This window comes from Nicotiana sylvestris, chromosome 10, assembly GCF_000393655.2.
Source record: "Nicotiana sylvestris chromosome 10, ASM39365v2, whole genome shotgun sequence".
NCBI lineage: Eukaryota > Viridiplantae > Streptophyta > Magnoliopsida > Solanales > Solanaceae > Nicotiana > Nicotiana sylvestris.
In genome coordinates this window covers 154,272,417-154,293,766 of record NC_091066.1, presented here as the reverse complement: position 1 = coordinate 154,293,766, position 21,350 = coordinate 154,272,417, and the positions used below count along the sequence as shown (strand labels likewise).

Sequence of the window (21,350 nt, the reverse complement as noted above, 5' to 3'; positions counted from 1 at the left end):
GTTGCTTTGTTGCGTCTTCATTTCTGATGCGAAGTCCCGCCATTGATTTGATTCAAATGTCAAAACCCTTTAGACTGCTTAGGCTTGTATTTCCAGATTCCGTGATGATTTGCCTCGTAAGGCTCTTTTTGTTTCTCTTATTTTGTCCCGTTTTGCTTGGAGGTTCTCAACGGGGATTTTATTGGAGGTATTCTGTGGGGATTTGTACAAAAGGAAACCCCGTGGGGGAATATTTACAAAGCGGATTCTTTGTGTGGATTTTTGTACAATGGGGCATGCTGGGGATTTGTTTCGAAGCGGTCTTTCTAGGATTTGTTGGGGTAAGCTTGTTGGGGAATTTTTACAAAGAGACTCGCTGGGGATGTGCTGGGGAAATTCCAACCGGGATTTTTTTTTATATATATCGGGGAGACTCTGTGGGGGATTGTACAAGGGGAGACTCTGTGGGGATTCGTCCGAAGGCGGACTTGCTGGGGAAAATTTCTCTTTTTCCTTTTTACTTCGAACGCCATCAAACATCGTGATTCATCAAGTTTGGACAGGCGTACCAACGAAACGGGGTGTTTTCCTTCATGAAACGGAACTCCGGGAAAACAAACCTGCCAACTATCCTTTCCGGTACATCCAGAACTTGGGCTTAAACATGAAAGAGATTCGATGAAAAACAAAGAAAAGATAAAACGAATTTCAGAAAAGGAGTGCCCCTTTCGGGACGAGAAAAACTTATCTGAGGAAGATAATGCTGGCTTTAAATGACATGACATGCTCTTTGGACTGGACGCCTGACTTTCCATGAGCTTGCGTTTCCCTGAACCAGAACGGATCTGTGATTCCAAACCTGGCGGAACTTTGCCGAAACCTCCTTGGGTGGAGTCATTCTTTCGGCCAACAGCGCCCTTTGCGGGTTTTCGCTGGCTGACCTCTCTCATTTCTCTTCCTGTCATCGCTTGATAGCACTCTTTGTGAGTTTTTGCTAAACAAGCTCTCTCATTTTGGTCTCTCTACTCCCGTCGCCTCGCGGTGCCCGAAGGTTTTCACCGACGAGACTCTCTCATTTTATCTCTCTCAATTCAGAGTGTGCCGGTCTCCATTTGTGACGCTTATTGGTTTCCCACTCTCTTTGGTAATTGATTTGAAGGCTTGTGCTTGGTAAAGAGAGGTAGATGATACTAACTTCTAAACTGCTCGACGTGCCCCGGTTTCAATTTCAGGGTGAATGGGATTTTATTGTTGGTGTGACTGAACCTCAGGGAGAGGCTGCCTACGTATCCTTTCGGAATCAAGTCAAACGTAGTTCAGGCCTCAATCAATGTTTTGTTTTGTTTGTTTTTGTTTTGTTTTGCTTTTTTTTTTGTAACAGGCTCAAAGGCTTGTAGAGAGAGTTGATAGTGGGAATAAAACTTTCAGCATTTCAAATGTGTCGGGATCGCTGGGGCGTCACTCAGACATAGTACCTTTTTACTGCGTCCGCATTCACTGCTGTTTCGGGATCATTTCCTTCAATGTCACCTAGGTACAATGCTCCTCTTGGCAATATCTTCCTGATGATGTATGGGCCCTTCCAGTTTGGAGCAAATTTCCCTTTTGCTTCATGGTGATGGGGCAGAATGCGCCTCAGTACCAGTTGACCTACTTCGAAGTTCCTAGGTCTGACTTTCTTGTTGTAAGCACGGGCCATTCTTCGTTGGTACAACTGTCCGTGACAAACCGCGGCCATTCGTTTCTCATCAATCAAAGTCAACTGCTCCAATCGAGTCTTAACCCATTCGCTGTCCTCGATTTCTGCTTCAACAATGGTTCGAAGCGAAGGGATTTCTACTTCCGCTGGTATCACAGCCTCGGTCCCATAAACCAAAAGATAAGGAGTTGCTCCTACTGACGTGCGTACCGTAGTGCGATACCCCAATAATGCAAATGGTAACTGCTCATGCCACTGTCGGGAATTCTAGATCGTTTTCCTCAAAATCTTCTTGATGTTTTTGTTTGCCGCTTCTACAGCGCCATTGGCCTTTGGCCGATAAGGAGTAGAATTCCTATGCGTTATTTTGAATTGCTCGCATACATCTCCCATCAAGTGACTGTTCAAGTTTGCTGCGTTATCTGTAATGATAGTCGCAGGAATACCGAAACGACAGATAAGATTTGAGTGTACAAAATCCACTACAGCTTTTTTAGTGACCGACTTGAGAGTGACAGCCTCTACCCATTTTGTGAAGTAGTCTATGGCAACCAGTATAAACCTGTGTCCATTCGAAGCCTTTGGTTCGATTGGTCCAATGACGTCCATGCCCCAGGCGACAAATGGCCAAGGCGCAGACATGGGATGCAGTTCTGTGGGAGGTGCATGAATCAGATCACCGTGCACCTGACACTGATGACACTTCCGAACGAAGCTAAAGCAATCCTTTTCCATGGTTATCCAGTAATAACCTGCTCGAAGGATTTTCTTCGCTAAGACATACCCGTTCATGTGAGGTCCACACACACCTGCGTGTACTTCGTGCATGATCTTCCTCGCCTCCTCGGCGTCGACACATCTTAATAGGTTGAGGTCCGGGGTTCTCTTGTACAACAATTCACCGCTCAGAAAGAAACCACTTGCATGTCGCCTAACGGTCCTCTTTTGATCTCCAGTAGCATGCTCGGGGTATTCTTGCGTTTTCAAGAACCTCTTGATGTCATGGTACCAAGGCTGCGTATTTGATCTCGCCTCGATTACATTGCAGTAACCGTGTCTTTCCCTGATTTGGATTTCCAAAGGATCGACGTGGGCGTTGCCCGGGTAGGGTAGCATTGAAGCCAGAGTAGCGAGTGCGTCTGCCAGTTCATTGTGACACCTCGGGATATACCTGAACTCTATTGATGTAAAGCGCTTGCCGAGGTCCTCCACATGCTGTCGGTAAGGGATAAGTTTGACATCCCGAGTTTCCCATTCGCCTTGGGCTTACCGGATAATCAAGTCAGAATCTCCCATAATCAGTAAGTCTTCGACATCCTGATCGATTGCCTTATGCATGCCCATGATGCAGGCTTCATACTCAGCCGTATTATTCGTGCAAAAGAAACGAAGTCTAGCTGTGGCGGGATAATGCTGACCAGAAGGCGAGATCAAAATTGCCCCAATCCCTACACCTTTGGCATTCACGGCCCCATCAAAGAACATCTTCCAAACATGAGCGTCCTCCGAGACCACTTCTACGGTGTTTACTTCTTCATCTGGAAAGTAGGTACTCAATGGCTGGTATTCCTCATCGACCGGATTTTCGGCCAAATGATCTGCTAGCGCCTGGGCTTTCATTGCCGTGCGAGTGACATAGACTATGTCGAATTCAGTAAGCAAGATTTGCCACTTGGCCAGTCTTCCAGTAGGCATCGGTTTCTGAAATATATACTTTAAATGATCCAACCTGCTTATGAGGAACGTAGTGTGGGCTTGGAGATAATGTCTCAGCTTTTGAGCAACCCACGTGAGAGCGCAACATGTCCTTTCCAACAGTGTGTATTTGGCCTCGTAACCGGTGAATTTCTTGCTCAAGTAGTAGATTGCTTGCTCTTTCTTTCCGGTTATGTCGTGTTGCCCGAGGACGCAACCGAAAGAGTTCTCCAAGACTGTCAGATACAAGAAAAGTGGCCTCCCTGGTTCTGGAGGGACCAAGACTGGGGGATTCGAAAGGTATTCTTTGATTTTATCAAAGGCTTCTTGACACTCAGTAGGTGCCCCAAGGCGTGGTGAAGGCAGTTTTCTCGGCATCCTCTTCATCCATCAGTACCTGATGATACCCAGCGTAACAATCTACGAAAGACTGTATCTCGTGTTTGGCGCAATTATCAACGAGGATGTGGATGTTGGGCAGTGGGAAATTATCTTTGGGACTTGCTCTATTCAAATCTCGGTAATCTACACATACCCGAGTCTTCCCGTCCTTTTTCGGTACTGGAACCACATTTGCCAACCATGTTGTATATTGGACTACCCGAATCACTCCCGTTTTCAGTTGTTTAGTGATCTCCTCTTTAATCTTGTCACTGACCTCAGTTTTGAACTTTCGTTGCTTTTGTTGAACTGGAGGACAATCAGGATGAATCGGCAATTTATGAACCACTAGATCAACACCTAGACCCGGCATGTCATCATATGACCAAGCAAACACGTCTTTAAATTCAAAAAGAAGTTGAATTATCGCCTCTCGCGTTTTCTTGTCCGTGTGAATGCTTATTTTGGTCTCCCAGATTTCTTCAGGAGTTCCTAAATTAACCGGTTCGGTGTCATTCAGATTTGGCTTAGGTTTATTCTCAAAATATTCCAACTCTCGGTTTATTTCCCTAAAAGCTTCTTCCGCATCATATTCTGGTTCTGGGTTCATTAATTCGCAGTTAAATAGCTCATTGTGATCTGGGCGTGAAGTCCGCAAGCATGTCATATTTAAAGCCGCATTATTATAACTGAAAAGAAAGATAAAAGGAAAAATAACAAAAATCAGAACAAAAGAAAGAATGGGAAAGCAATGATGATTTTTTTTTATTTTCTTTGGAAAGTTGGAAGACAACAATGTTTACAACTTAGGAATTCAAAACAACAATTGAAAGGAAGAAAACGTTCAAGTTATGTCCTGGAGATAACTTGTGACACAGGAAAGGTGGCAGGACAGGTCTACCCGGACTTCCGTCTAGTCGGGAATGGCGTGGCCTCCCAGTTTTGAAGTTTGGCGTTCGGCCCCACGTACATCATCTAAGCAGTGCTTGTGCCTTCACCTGGTTGAACCATGTGGACCTCGTAGAGCATCTCTCTCATCGCCCCACATATCTCCTCGATTTCCTCAGCTGTGAAGACCTCATCATCTTCTTCTTCAGCGTACCTTGGCCTGATGAAAGTTGCATATAAATCCGGCAATGGTCGAGGTAACTTCCAACCCTCATTTTTCCTTTTCTTTGCCCACTCTTCGTCTGTTGGAGTAGGTTTGAAGCCTAGTCCAAAAGGTTTCTTGGTGACTGGCAAGGTAATGGGTTCTGTTATTCCCTGAAGGGTTCGTCCAAGCCCTTTCCCTGGCCTAAATCCGTGCCGGATCATCTCTTTGGCCACCATAACCGAGGCGTTAGACAAGAAAGGCTGGGGGCAGGGTATTCCCTCTTCGTGCTGCTCTGCCAGTACAATCTCGAAAGCTTGATAGACCGTATGTTCGCTCCCTTCTCTCGGTTCAAGATATGGGATGGATGGGTCCCGATAGATAGCATGCTCATCTTCTCCATGGAGCACGATCTCTCGGTCTTCGTACTCAAACTTCACCATCTGGTGAAGAGTGGAAGGCACAGCTCCTGCCGCATGGATCCAAGGTCTGCCGAGGAGGAAATTGTAGGATGTGTCCATGTCGAGCACTTGGAAGGTTATTTCAAACTCAACTGGTCCTATGACCAACAACAGGCCTATTTCCCCCATGGTATCTCTCTTGATGTCGTCGAAAGCTCTTACGCAGACATTGTTGGGTCGGATTCTTCCGGTCCCAATTTCCATTCTTTGCAGCGTGGAGAGCGAGCAAATGTCAACACCTGAACCCCTATCCAACATTACCCGCTTGACATAATAGTCTTCGCATTTAACTGTTAGATGCAAAGCCTTGTTGTGTGCCGCTCCTTCCGGGGGTAAATCATTCTTGTTGAAAGAGATTTGGTTGACGGCGAAGAATCTTTCTGTCATCCGCTCTAGTTGTTCAACCGAGGTTTCAACTGGCACATATGCTTCATTCAGGGTCTTCAGTAAGATCTTTTGATGCTCGGCCGACCTCATCAACAATGATAGCATGGACACTTGCTCGGGGTACTTGCGCAGTTGATCTATCACTTCGTAATCCGGCATTTTCATTTGTTGGAAGAACACTTCCGCTTCTTCAATACTTACGGGCTTCTTTGGCGGGAAGCGCCTTTGTGTGGCGTTGTTCAGTTCTTGGGTATTTGAATACCTTCCAATGAAAGTATTTTCTGGAAGTTCTCCCATGACCTCTTTACCTTTGTACATTACCAAAGTCTTTTGATAATTCCACGGCACTGTGGACGGGTTGGTCATTGGCTTTTGTGGCACGCGTCCGATAACCACTGGCTCATTCAGCCGAGGTGGTTGAATCGTCCCCCGGACCACATAGGCCCCTTTTGGCACGTACATAGGTTTTGCCTTTTTGATCCCGAAGTTCTGCGTCTTCTCAGCTCGACCTCGTGGTATGTAAAGAACTCCATCCTTTACCGGTACCACTTTCTTCTCCACCTTCTTTTCAGGCTCGCTCTTTATAGCCTTGGCCTCCTCCCCCTTTTCTGGTTTCTGGTCTGTTTTGGGCCTCTTCCCCGTGTCGACAATGGCAATTATGGCTTTCAGAGCAGGGTCGAACTCTTTGTCTTCACAAATCATTCCGATCAGCGGCCCAGTATTGTGAACAGGTAATGGATTGTTAGTTACATTCGGGATCTCCTCGTCCCTTAGCACTATTTTCCCTTGCTCTATCAAATTTTCGACCACTCTTTTCAACGACCAGCAGTCATTTGTATCATGTCCCTCGGCCCCTGAATGATAGGCGCATCTGACTCCAGCTTTGTAAGAAGGTGACGTCGGGTTTTGCCTTGTTTGAGGGATTGGTTGCAAGAAACTCAACTGGACTAGCTTCGGGAACAAAGTTGAGTATGGTTCACCGATGGGCGTGAAAGTCCGCCTTCGGGGTGGCTCCTGAGGGCGGAAGTTATTCTGCGGGGGTTGTGGGTTATAGTGGTTGCGGTAAGGAGGCTGATTTCTGGGAGGTGGAGCTGGGCCTCGGTTGGCTTGTTGTGGTGGATGGGCGTAAGGCTGGGCATTCATGACCATATAAGGTTGATGAGCGCATGCCAAATTTGAGTGGGGGTAGTAGTGTTGTGGGGTTCTTTCCGGAAAACGGGGCCTGGGATGACGATACTCCCTTGCTTCCGAGGCTGCCATGGTCGTTTCTTCCTTCTTCTTCCCTCTTGTCATTCCTCCGGACCCGCTTTGGACGGCTTGGGAGGTCGCCCTTATGGCTGCTTGACTTAGAATCCTACCTGTTTTCAGACCATTTTCCACCATCTCTCCAATCTTGATCGCTTCCGCGAATGGCTTACCCATGGCTGACATCATGTTTTGGAAATAGTCAGACTCTTGAGCCTGGAGAAAGGTAGTGACCATTTCCACTTCATCCATGGGAGGCTTCACTCTTGACGCCTGTTCACGCCACTTAATAGCATATTCTCTGAAGCTTTCTGAAGGTTTCTTCTTCAAATTCGACAGAGAATTTCGGTCTGGCGCAATGTCGATGTTATACTGGAATTGTTTCACAAAATCTCTGGCGAGATCATCCCATATATGCCATCGAGACATTTCCTGGTCCATATACCATTCTGAGGCTATCCCTACTAGACTTTCCCCAAAATATGCCATTAGCAGTTCTTCTTTTCCGCCGGCTCCCGCAATTGGTTGCAGTATTTCTTAAGATGTGCAATGGGGTCACCGTGCCCATCGTATTTCTCGAACTTTGGGGTCTTGAAACCCGCTGGCAGATGCACGTGAGGGAACATGCATAGGTCAGCGTAAGAGACGCTCTTCTGCCCGCTCAATCCTTGCATGTTTTTCAAACTTTGTTCAAGGCTTCTCATTCTCTTGGCAATCTCATTTTGTTCTGCAATTCTGGGGTTCTGATCCTGCCCGGGTGCAAGCTCGCACTGAGGCGGTGGAGGATTAGTGCTGGTAGCGAACCTAGTTGGTTCCATTGAGAACGATGGTGCTTGGAATGTAAAAGAGTATGAGTTAAAACTCGGCTTGTATGTGGCAGGCTGTGCCGTAATCGGGCAAGGCGGTGAAGTAAAGATGTTCATGCTTGCATCGGTGGCTGACATTCGGGGATGAGGCTCAGAAGACGATCCAGCAGAGAAGGCTGGGTACCCGAATGGGGTAGCAGGATAATTTATGGGGACATTAGAAGTCCCACTTGACCTGGAGAATAATTCAGGGAATCCGGGAATGACACTTGGCGGCTCTTTCCCATTATTCCAGTCGTCCAGCATTTCCAACATGCGGAGCCGTAGGATTCTATTTTCCTCCGCAGTTGCGGATTCAGGTCTGAGGACGGCTGAGATCGAGCTCTCCTCGGAAACAGGGATTGTTTGCAACGGAATTTCTGAAGACATTTCCACACTTCCTTTTGACCTGGTGAAGTAAGCGTGAGTACTGCTTCTGGTCCTAACAACAGGTAGTTGAACACTTCTCCTTGACCTCGTGAAATATGAGTGTGAGGCCAGACTTTCACCAAACCAACCGTCTTTTCCAAAAACCCTGAAAGCTCAACGACAAACGCACGGTTAATTTGAAACAAGATAACAGATAGGCAACCTCACGTTGAGCATGATGCACCTATACAGTTAAGTGAATTCTACATGGTTGCGACGAAAGCATGCGTCATTCCGGCATTCCTTTTTTAGGCTTCCCTTTTCTTATTATTTTCTTTTTTTTCTTTTATGTTTTTATTTTGCGGTAAAAATGCGACCGGATCCGATGAGGATTGCCTACGTATCATGATGCCTACGTGAATCAGATCATTACGTAGTTCGAAACACAAATGAAAGAAACACACCTTTTATTGTCGAAACAGTCTATTACAAAACTACATTTTGCAAAAGAAAGAGCAAACTTTAAAAATAAACCTAGACTCATCCTAGACTAAACAAACTGATGGGAAAAACAAGCAACAGATGCTAAGATACAGACTCGACTTATGAGTACATTATGGTTTTGACAATTTGTGTCCGCGGGGCATCGTTCGGCCTCGCCACGGTCCTAGGTGTGAGATCCTTCTCAAGTTGCTCCAGCTCATGCATGGTCTGCTTGACATAGCTCATTACTGCCGAGAGGACGGTAACGCTGGTCATGTTCTCACATCGTAGGCATCGTCGGGTGATGGCATGTGCAATGGCCTTGATCCTATCTCTGGTTTGCTTCTTCTCTATGAGTAGGCGTTTTATCTGATCGCTACATATCTTGAACACCTGAGCATCCTGTATATGCTGATGTTTTAGTTGCCATACTTCTAACTTCATCTGGGCCAACGAATCGTACCAGTATCTGCTCTCAATTTGGAAATCCTGGGCCTGATTAGCTGCTTTGATCTCAAGTGTAGCCATCTCTCTCTTTATTTTAGCAACAGTTTTCTCGTGATCGCCTTCCAATTGATTCAAGTGTCGGCGATGCTTATCTGCTCTTGTATCCCATTGTGCCCTAAGCTCTGCTATGATGTTTTTAGATTTCTCTAAATCCTCTTGCCATTCCCTGACTTTGCCTTTTAGCCTTTTTATCAACTGCTCATCTGCTCGACGCCTTGGCTGCTTGTCCGCATCTATCCTTGTCTGTTTGATCTGGGCTTTGAGCATTTCGTTTTCCTGAATCAACCTGTTTCGTTCTCCCAGATTGGTAGCAACTTGCACGTTGTGATCATATTTCAGGCTTTCCACTTGTCGCTTCAACCTGCTGATTTCGGCGCAATAGCCTCTTTCTTTTGCTAGCCAATCCCTTTGTTTTTGCGATGTTTCAGCGAAATTCAGGATGTGGGGTCTCTTAGCCGGCCTTTCATGCTCAAGTTCCCTTCTGTACCATGCCAGGTAAGCTGGCGCCGTCTCCCCTTTGGCTCGATCCCGCACACAAGTATCTGATTTCAAATATTGACACTCACTCCAGATTTGGCAAATTTTCGCTTCTGGAAACTGTCCGTTAGGACTAATCTCAACTGCTTGAGTGCTAAGATCTTCCTCATAAGGTACTGTCTGGCATCTTCCGAGCTGTCTCAAAACTCGGCAGGGTGCGTAAGGTTGAATGCTCTTAAGTCCCATCAGTAAGAAATGGGTTTTAGCCGCCGGCATATATATGACCTCGTCAACAGGCAACCATCCCAGTGTCCATTATATTTGGCTGGCAGTAAGAGCTTGAAAGAACGAGGTCCATGCCATGACTCCTTTGGGCAAACTAATCTCTTTGGTTCTCGTGTAAAATTCTTCTATGCGAGTCTTTTCCGGGGAACCATGGCTCAAAATCTCGGAACGATGGCAGAGGTGCTCGGTCATCCACATTTGTAGGAGCAAGTTACAACCTTCGAAGAAATTTCCTCCAGCTTTACAGGCTGTAAGAGCTCGAAAGATGTCAGATACCAACATAGGCACGAGAGTACTGTCACTTTGCGTGAGTAAAGTGCTGACGACCCCGGATATCTTCAAATCAATGTTTCCGTCTTTCCTTGGAAATACCAGAAGGCCCAGGAACATCATCATGAAGGCTACCCGTCTGTGTTTGTCCCACTTCTGACGAATACCTTTGCTGCACAGTTTGTTGATTGGATTATTGAATCCTCCCTCATGACCGTACCTATCATATATGAAGCATGGAGTACAAAAACCGGCAGCCAGATCCGGGTCGTGGACCGTTCTGGGTATCTTCAGTGAATCTAGGAACCGATGTACCGTGACAGTTCTTGGGGCGACCAAGTATTTTTGCCTCAACGGAAGTTCAACATTTTCGATGTACCCAGCCATTTCTTCCAAAGTCGGGGTGAGCTCAAAATCAGAGAAATGGAAAACATTGTGCGCCGGGTCCCAATAGGTAACCAAAGCTCTTATGATATCTCCCCGAGGCTGGATTTCCAACAGACCCACAAGACCTTTCAGATATTTCTTAACCTCATTTTGTCCTTCAACACCTAGATCATTCCACCATAGCCGTAACTTGACAGGGATTTTGGTCATTATTGAAAAATGTTCATTTTGCATCGTGCTCATCCTGCACATTTATTAAGGTGATTTTAACAAAATGACTTGACTCAAAAATATTTTACAAAGGGGATCAAGTTTTGAACACGGCCTTTAAGCACTTTGGGGACGAAGATTTTAAGGCTGTGTGGGTCAACTGGACAAAAATACTAAACAAGACCCAAAGGTGGCTGTTTATGCAAAGTCAGCCTTCCGGCGTCCCTTTCGGGAACATTCGGCTATTTATGACAAACCGCATCACCTGACTTATTTATGACTTTTTTTATAGTTTTTCAAATTAGAAAACTCAAATATTGCCAACACGGCCTTTCAACGCCTCAGTGACAAAGATTTTAAGGCTGTGTGAGTCAACTGGATCAAACCTTGAAAAATGACTCAAAGGTGACCGTTTATGCAAAGTCAGCCTTCCGGCGTCCCTTTCGGGAACATTCGGCTATTTATGACAAAACAGCATCACCTGACTTATTTATGATTTTTTTTTTTAAAATTTGACACGTCTTTTTTTATTTATTTATTTATTGATTTTGGCTATTTTAGCAAAAATGGGGTTGAACCCGACGAGGGTTGCCTACGTATCTCACATCCGGTGAGAATCAAACCGGCGTAGTTCGGCCCATCATGAATAGAGAAAATCAATTAAACCCAGAAAGCAAGAATATTTTTATTATTATTACTTTTTTTTTTTTGAAAAGAGGTAAAGACTAAAGAAAATATTTATTATATATATTATATATATATTTTTTTAAGGAAATATTTGGACTATTAGTCTGAATTTAGAAATGAGGTACTACGAAAGAAATAGCATTTTTTTTTTTTGAATTATGAATTTCCGTTTTTTTTTCTTTTGCTTTTAAATAAATACCCTTTTTTTATTTTGAAAGTGATAAAAAAGGAAAAAAAATTATATGTTTTTTTTAATAAATCAAACTAGAAGAAAATGTTTTTTTAGGAAAACTCCGGTGAGGTTTTGACACTACTTGGGCATTAGTTTTATTTTTCCAAAATAAGTAATTATCTCCCCACACTGCTATTTTCCCCTTTTTTTAGAAACCGGTCAGCATGCGGAATCGAAGCAAATAGATACGTAAAACAAATAGGATGCAGCAGAGTGGTCTTTTCACTTCAGGTTGCCTGTCCTAGACGGACCCAACCCCTGTGTTGAGCCCCCTAAGTCAAATGCAACGTGATGCAAATAAACGTTCCTACTAGGGATCCGGCATGAAGTTTCGTTATACTAGGTTTATACCCTGGGTATTTGTTCTAGACTGTATACCCGAGCGAACAACTCGAGTCGAGGAGAGGGCTACGTACCGGGGACCCGCGAGATCGTCCGGCTTTGTAACTTGTCCGACCTCTTTCTTATTTCAGGTATTGACACTAACAGAATAGGGAGTCTCGACCAGCGAGCTTCTCCCCGGAGGTAAGAAGAGAAAGGTTTCGGCACAGTTTATATACAGTTCAGATAATATCAAAGCGGTAAAAGACAAAATTTAGCACGTTATGCAAAAACATGTAATAAAGATCAGATAATAAAGCCAAATATAACAATTATTCTAAGCTCGAATTCTTGAACCCTGAACCAGTGGTTCTGGGTTAAACTCTCCCCAGCGGAGTCGCCAGGGCTGTCACACCTCCTTTTTGCGCGCCCGCCCCGAAGGATAAATGCGCGAGGGGAGTTTTTCCAATTTAAGTGACAATATTCGAAATGGGATTATTTATTTAATTCAGAGTCGCCACTTGGGAAAGGTTTGGCTTTTGGTGTCCCAAGTCACCGGTTTATCTTGAATCCCAAATCGAGGAAATTTTCGACTTTTCCAAATGAAGTCTGCGAACCAGAAATTCTAAGTAAGGAATTCTGTTGACCCGAGGGAAGGTGTTAGGCACCCTCGAATCCCGTGGTTCTAGCACGGTCGCTTAAATTGTTATAATGGCTAAATATCTGATTTAAATACATGTTGTGACTTATGTGCTTTTATTAAGTTTAAACCGCTTTTATTATTATCATTTATTTTTATAGAATTGCAACGTCGTGAAAATGCATCTCGAACCACGTCACAATCAATGCACCCGTGGTCGTCGACACATTTTGACTCCGTTGAGATTCGGATTTGGGTCACATCAATGTGCACCCGTGTTTAAGAAGGTTAAATTATTAAAGGTGCGCCTAAAGCAAACTAAACGGCCTGTCCTGAATTCTAAATATTTATTATGTTTAGTTGTTGAGGGCCCCGCAATTTCGCATTTTTTATTTGGCGAGGCTCGTCTCTATTTTAGAAAGGATATCCTACCGTGGCTACATTTCTAATGCATTTGTCTTTAAAATGAGAAGGAAAAAAGATACATGCTAATTTAATTATATGCTTTGGCCTAAAACGGATTCTTATTAATTTCTGTTTAATTGTTTACAAAGTGAAGAGGCGTCGTACCTTGTGAAACGTGCGAGATTGACAGAATGCTATACTTGTATCCAAACATTTCTCGAATCGAACTTAACTAGACTTATTTAGGCTAGATTAAGGAAATTGAACGCTAGGCATTATTACTAATGGGGATTCGAATGTGCTCCTATATATTGCCTAGCGGTCCTGATAAAAGAACTAAAATAACACAGAACATTATTGTGTAAGGTGGAAATATTCTATCCTATGCATGTCATTATAGTTAAACGGGAATCCAGTCGAAAATTCTATACCAATTATCCATACATTCTACGTATTGTACCATTACATCTTGTACTAACAAACAACTATAAACTAAGATGCAAGAGGCTAAAACTTGATTAAGTATTAACTAACTAATCTTTCGCTACTGAATTACGCACTAATCAATTTATACAAAAGAAGTCAATATACCATGAGCATTACAAAACAGACATCTAAATTTCTTCAAACTCCTTTCATTTCATGCTTTCGAACTGTTACAGTTAACACCAAAAATGGGACTCGAAATGTGTACCTGAATGCTGAAATGCAAAGAAGAAGTGAAGCAGAAGAGTCAGCGGCAGCAGATAGCAGAATAGCAGCAGCAGCAGCAACAAAACAAAATAATTGGAGTAGAACCAAAATCCCAGCTAGACCAAATCCCAGAGTGAACCAACAAACAACCAGCAAACTCAGTTGGATTTAGAAGAAATCATGTATTGGACAAACAGGTCAAGACCATTGAAATCAAGACAGCAAGAAGAATGCAATTTATAGTTTTGTCTGTCTGTGTTATCAAACAGAGTTCTTTCCAGTTTTCTGCTTTTCAGAACTACAACCCTCAATCTCCAAAACTAAATTTTTCTATGTGTATTCTCTCTTTCTCTGTCTGTGTGTGTGTATCTATGTCTATCTTAAAGTCTGTATGCCTGACTTATGTGTGTATGTGTATATATTTTTGCTCTCCTCCTCTTGGGTCTATCTCTCCCTCTCCCTAATCTTTTTTGTCCCCTCTTATATGCCTAAAATCAAACCCTTAACAGCCTCTTTGGACAATCAGAACACCCTCCCATGTGCTGCCTTTCTTTTCAGTTTCTACTTAATAAATAAAAACAAACCCCCATGATATTCCCTTGGCAGGCTTACCTTTTTAGTAATGTTTATTATTTCTGAAACTTAAAGTAGAATATGGGCAGCAGAATGTAATCTGACAGCATGTGCTGTCAAATTACTTTAGACTTAATAAAAACCTTTATGCAGGACACAGGTTGTGCACAATGCACATGTGGTGCATAAGTGCACATGTTGTGCACAAGTGCACATGCCCTCCAATTCAGAACTGTAACTAAACAAAACAATCCTTTTACATTTTTGATTCAAAATAACAACTATAAGTAAACAAACTCAGTTCCTAATTGATTCAAGCAAATGTGTCCAGAAGCAAATCGATTGGTTATTGTTTAGACAGTTAAAACTAATTGACGACACATGTCGACTCGACTATATTAATCATAACATGTACAATCGTAGCCAAAATCAGACATTTAACAGTATCAAGCATATGATTTGAATTGTACTGACTAAGCAGAATTGTACTCGAGGAATCAGTTAATCAGTTCAAATTTGAAATTCAGCTAATTGCACAACACATACATACATACACATTATCAGAACAAGCAGAAGAAGGACTCAATCAAACACCGAGGTTCAGGCAAGGTGGAAAGGACACAGTCGGCAAAATTCAAAAACACAAATTTCACAAAACATGAACAGCCTTTTAAACAACACATGGACTAAAAAAAAATAAAGAGAAAACAAAACTTACCTTAAAACTTTGAAAGAAGGAACAGAAAATCAGTTTGTGTTTGAACCGACCCTTTTTAAGGTTGAACGGACTTTAATCGAAGGGTTTCTCAGATGAGAAACACTTCGATTAAGGTCCATTAGACCCTAACCTCTTGGCTTAACCGGCACGGATCAGGCTTGGGATTTTTAGGTTTTGTGGAAGGTAGATTTGGAACTTGGGCTTCCATGGTTAGATTCGGACCAAACCAAGCATGGTTTGGTCACGAGGGGGTCCGGGGATTGTCTGGTATGAATCTAGGGCAGATCGGTGTAGATCGAGTTTTTGCTCGAATCTTCAAATGAAGATTCGAGGACCTGGAGGATGATTCGAACTAAACGGTCTACAGGTCCATGTTCAGGGGGGTGAGATGGTCCTATGGTGTTAAGGTGAAGGCCATTGGCATTCATGCCGCCGGATTTCATGGTGAAGAATACAGGGGCGGCTTAGGGTTTGGAGGGGAATGGGATGAGGACGAAGGCGGGGTCTTGGATAGAGGGGCAAGGTATGGTAGGGGGCTTATATATGGAATGGGTGGGTTGATCTCAGCCGTCGGATCAATCAAAATCAATGCCTTGGATCTGAAGGCTTAGGAGAAACGGTGTCGTTTCATCTAAAGGGGGTTTGGGTTGGTCCGGGTGGAAATGGGTCGGGTTCATCATGGGTTATGAGGAAGTGATCTTGGCCGTTGATCAATCTGAGATCAACGGCCCAGATCAGGCAAGGTTAAAATGGCGTCGTTTGGACATTTTTGAAGTAGGCTGGTCTGGACCGGGGCAAGCACAGGTTTTGGGTTGGGTTGTGGGGTTTGGGCCTCAGATTTTGCAATGGGAATTGGCCCAAACTTAACTAGAAACAAGTTTCAAACCCCTCTTTTTTATTTCTAATTTTTTTTTAAACATACAACCTAATTAAACTAAAAACTAAACAACATTAATCAACACTTAATGTATTTATTACACGCATACATAAAAAAAATGTTAAAAGTAGGTAAAATTAAACAAGGCAAACAAATCAGGACAAAAAATGCGTATTTCTATGATTTTCTATTTAACAAACCGGATTACGGTTCAAATTACGCATGACATCTATATTTTTTGTATTTTGTTTTGATAAAAAATAAAAATGGGCAAAAATCATAAATAATTAACAAAGTGTCATGTAAAATCCAAAAATTGCACAGCAGGGCCGTTTGTTATTATTTTATTTCTTTTGGAGCGATTGTCTCGTAAAACAAAAATCACGTGCTCACAAAACTAAAAGAATTTTTTTTATTGCATGTAATACAAAAAATAAATATAAAAAACTTAATAGATTTGGAATATAATAATCAAGGAACTTATATATTAATATTTTATACTAATCAAAGTTTACAACTTAAAGTCAAATATGATATTATTTTGATTACAGGTAAAATATTAGTTAAAAATTTCTTAGTAGGGAAGAGACGGTATAAAGAAAAAAAATAGATATAATGTGAGAATATATTAAATTAATTTAAAATAAAATAAATTAAATAATTGAATAATATTTCAAAATATTATTTATAGATTTAAATAGTAAAATAGTTTCGAGTAAGAGCATAAAAGCGTAAAATATATTAAATTTCAAGAATAAAAAATAATATTTATCGATAATTATTAAAAGGATAATAAGCAAAATATTAAGTCAATTAGTAAACCGAAAAACTCACATGAAAGTATAATAATATTAAATAATAAATAATTTAATAATTATAAGCAAAGAACAAAAAAATTGTGTAAAATTTAAAAGAATAAGACTTATTTAAGCTTTAGACAAAAAAAACTAATACTGAGAATTTTATTAAAATAATATAATTTAATATGTTTAAATGAGACAAATCACCACATGACATAGTTGGTAATTTTTAATATTGATAACGAAACGAAATTCAAGTACTAAAATTAACCTATTGGATTATATAAATATAGAAAAAGAAAACATGTTATCCAATATGAGATTTACGAAATGGTTTCATGTCTTGATTCTTAATTAATATCTAATGATTATCTATAAATTTTATCTGGAAGGTTTATATTTTAAAGTTATTTATACATAATTCAAATAATCTAAATCACAATCCGACATGATTTGAGTTAGCGCATCGCACGGATACTAATACTAGTTTAAACTTTAAAATAGAATATTATGAGTATTATTTTATGAAAGTAAAATGTTTGTATTGTTTCCTAGAACAAATTGATTTCCATCTCCCTTTAACGTGCCATGTGAATATTTAGTCAGTGTGGGCTAGTTGTGGCAAGTAGGAATTTTATTAAAGTTGGTTTTGTAACATCAACAACGGCAGATTCAAAATTTTAAGTTTGTGAGTTTTGCCGCAACCCTTTTTTTGCTTACTAGGTTCTGAGTAAATTAGTTATATATATTAAGCGAATTTCTTAACAAATTCAAGGTGTAAGCCAAATTCTGTTGAACTCATAACAGTCAATTGGACTTATTTGTTGTGCTTGGTAGTTGATGACATGCCAGGACAAGTCAATCCTTTTGTGAGGAAATTTAAAAGAAGTGTATAGATCTAAAGTGCGAAATACTTACCTAATTCTTTATTTTATTTTATTTAAAAAAAAAAAAAGCTTACCTAATTCTTTGTCCCCTTTCAATAATTTACTTATTCTTCCCTAACCTTTACTATTATTTTTCTTCCACTTGTGTCATAGTAACCACAGAGAAAGAGATACATATTGACAACCATCTCAAATTTGTCTCCCCCATTTTGTTGACCAACTTAATGTACATGATTTTTTGTAAACTAATCATATTTTATTGTTTGTGATAGAACAGATCTATATCAATAATTAGCTATGTTACGCTGTTAATCAACATAGTTATTCCACGCTACTTATGTCAACAAAAATAATAAATTGGGATGTAGGACCACGCATAGCATGTGTTTCTTAACTAGTACTCCTATAAAAGGAGCTGTCTTCTGTGAATATACGTTCTTCTTATTCGGGTGTGAACTCTCTCCTTATTAATAATTTTATCTATTGCGTGTGTAGTAAAAGTTTCACCAAACCCTATTTCCAAGTGTGTGTTCACGATGGAATGCATCATCCATAACATAGTTATTCCACGCTACTAATGTCAACAAAAATAATAAATTGGTATGTAGGACCACGCATAGCGTGTGTTTCTTAACTGGTACTCCTATAAAGGAGTTGTCTTCTATGAATACACATACCTCCATAGCAAAAGCAATTCAAAGATATCTCAATCATTTGATTCCCCACAAAATAACTCTAGGTTAGGTACAGATTGAGCCTTTTGTGGGAATAATTTGCTCACTTCATATCTTACATTTTTCTCTCCAACTTTATTATATACCCTCGTTTAACAACCATATATATCGAGCACCACCTGTGCAAGAAGTCTGCAACATTAGCTTCCACACAATCAAGTCAACGTCCAGTTAATTGTGCCAAGAAGAAGCACAGTTTCTGAATCAAGTATGACCACAACTTCAGAAGCAGTTATGGGATTTGAGGATGAGACAGCAGAGCTGATACAACGACTTGTTCGGGGCCCGAAACATTTAGATGTGGTCTCCCTTGTCGGAATGCCTGGAATAGGTAAGACAACTTTGGCGAAGAGATTGTATACTCATAATGATATAATCGATCGCTTTGATGTTTGTTCGTGGTGCACTATTTCTCAAGTATATAATAAGAGAAAGACATTGCTTGAATTATTGGGTAATTTGGTTCCTCCGAATGACAACACAAGGAGCAATAATGAACTAGCAGTTGAGCTGCGAAGACATTTGCTAAGAAAGAAATACTTCATTGTCATTGACGATTTATGGAGCGCTGAAGTATGGGATGACTTAAAAAGTTGTTTTCCAGATGATTACAGCTGCAGTAGAATTATTTTGACAACTAGACTAGACAAAGTGGCTTCTTATACTGAAGTTTTTAGTGCTCCTCATCACGTTCGTTTATTCACAGGTGAAGAAAGTTGGTGCTTATTGCAAAAGAAGGTGTTTGGAGAAGAAAGTTGCGCTCCACAACTTGAGAAGATAGGAGTGAAAATAGCACAAAGCTGCGGAGGGCTTCCACTTGCAATTATTTTGGTAGCTGGTGTTCTTGCAAAACTGAACAACGAAGAAATTCGTTGGGAAGAAGTTGCCAATGGTGTAAGGTCATGTACTGCTGGTGATACACAAAAGTACATGGACATAATTGACTTGAGTTTCAGATATTTACCTTCTCAATTGAAGCGTTGTTTTCTTCACTTTGGAAGATTTTGTGGAGATGAATTCTTGGTCCGAGAGTTGATACAACTTTGGGTTGCTGAAGAATATGCAGTAGGTAATGAATTAAAGAGCGCAGAGGATGAAGCAAAGGGCTACGTGATGGAGTTAATAGAGAATAACCTTGTAATGATTGTCCAAAGGAGCTTCTTTGGTGAGGTGAAAGCAATTCGCATGCATGATCTATTACGTGAGTTTTGCTTGTCTAGAGTTGATTTTCTAAGGAGGTGAGATTTAAATCAAACCAACACAGACTTTATCACTTAAGACTATTAACTCTACTGGTTCTTACTATTTTCTCCCTTTTTTGTACTTAGTTTTCTTACCAGGTCAGATGATTCAAGTTCTGGTGACTCACCATATTACCTTCAAATGAATTATCTCCTTCATCCTGAAAGAGGATCAGATTCCTTACGCTCTGGTAGCCCGCCAGGTCCCCATTCTGCTCATTTACTCCCTTCTGATAATATACTTAACCAGAATATTATTCTCGTCTATGACTGCAACCACCTTTCTCATGATGACTATTATAAATCATTGAGAATATTGGATTTATCATGCATCACATTAAGAAGTACGTCCCCTATTCAAGCTTTGATTAATTTAAGATACCTGGCCCTAAAGGGGAACTTTGAGGCGGATCCTTCATGGTTATCTGAGCTCAAGAGCTTAGAAACAGTGATACTTAAGGAATCACGCAGATTAAATCTATCACATGCAATATGGGGTATGGTAAGCTTAAAACATTTGGAAGTGACTGGTAAACCAGCTGTCATTAGGTGCAATGTCGCAGAGTTTGAGACATACCCACCTTTAAAGAAATTACAATGGCTTTCCTTTGCACACTTACCTGGAGGTGAAGAGTTCCAACAGTTTGTGTCAAAAGTACCCAATTTAGTAAAGCTGAGGTGTTTGGTTGAGGAGCCACAAGGTGATCGGACATGCATTTGGCTTCCAGGTTTAGAATCTCTGAATAAACTTGAATCTCTAAAAGTCTATTTTCTTAAACGTAGTGTAAGGCGATTTGAGGTCAACTTCCCCATGAATCTCAAGAAGTTGACCTTGTCATCATGTCAATTACCATGGAGTGAAATTTCAATCATAGGAAATTTGGAAAATTTGGAGGTGCTCAAGTTGGAGTCTAATGCTTTTGAGGGAGAGCAATGGGATGTTAAAGACGAGGAGTTTCAGAATCTCAAGCTCTTGACATTCTACAACATGAATGTTCCTTCTTGGAACTTTTCTGATATGTCCTTTCCTAATCTCCAGCGTGTGATTTTCAAAAACAGTCGACTGAAAACAAATATTCCGCGCAGCTTTGGAGACTTACTTTTGCTGCAGATGATTGAGCTGTCTTGGTGCAAATGCAGTCGCCGTACCATAAACTCTGCTGAGGAGATTAAGAAAGCTCAAATTGAGGATATGGGAAATCATGAATTCAAGCTCATTATCAAGTCTAGAGAGGAGGATGAAGAAGAACTTAGACTGATGTGGCAAGTTGACTCGGATCTGCGAAATTGGAAATTTCATTTCTGTTTTCTTCTACTTCTTTTCTTGATCATTTTCCAACAATTTTTCGAGTTTCTGAAGAAATGAAGGCAGCTAAATGTTGTGCTCACCCAACTTTAAGGCAAAACCCCTTTTCCTCTGTACTTAATAAGACAACTTGATTATTGATTGCCAACTTTAGTATTTCAATTTGCAATTGTTAATTCACTTTCACTAAAATAACACTAATTCTTAAACAAACACCGCCTAGACGACATGATTATAGTTCAATATATTTGGTGTTTCAAAATTGCTGATTCACATTTGTTAAAGTAATATTAATTCAAAACCAACAACTATTTTGGATCTTTCATTGTTGTTTTTAATTTCTTGATATTAAATTATCCAGAATAGTTGAATTTTTCGTATCTTATAGCTGATCCAAACACCCTTCTTACAGACTCTTCCTTTTCTACTCTTTCTTCATCTCTCTCTATATATATATGCTCAACTT

At 40.9% G+C, this 21,350-nt stretch overlaps 1 protein-coding gene across 1 annotated transcript; it reads left to right on the top strand.

Moving 5' to 3' along the window:
- The first annotated feature begins 18,056 nt into the window (after positions 1–18,056).
- On the top strand, positions 18,057–21,032 carry LOC104246113 (putative late blight resistance protein homolog R1B-12). The gene is made up of 2 exons (XM_070160481.1): positions 18,057–19,575; positions 19,666–21,032. The coding sequence occupies exons 1-2, from the start codon at positions 18,548–18,550 to the stop codon at positions 20,942–20,944; spliced, it is 2,307 nt and encodes a 768-aa protein (XP_070016582.1). The 5' UTR covers positions 18,057–18,547; the 3' UTR covers positions 20,945–21,032.
- The last annotated feature ends 318 nt before the right edge of the window (positions 21,033–21,350 follow it).

What these genes read in the sequence shown, in the direction of transcription:
- LOC104246113 (XM_070160481.1), top strand. Translation starts at nt 18,548, where the DNA reads ATGACCACAACTTCAGAAGCAGTTATGGGATTTGAGGATGAGACAGCA. An exon ending in AGAGTTGATTTTCTAAGGAG is followed by an intron (nt 19,576 to 19,665) that starts GTGAGATTTAAA and finishes TTTTGTACTTAG; the next exon opens with TTTTCTTACCAGGTCAGATG.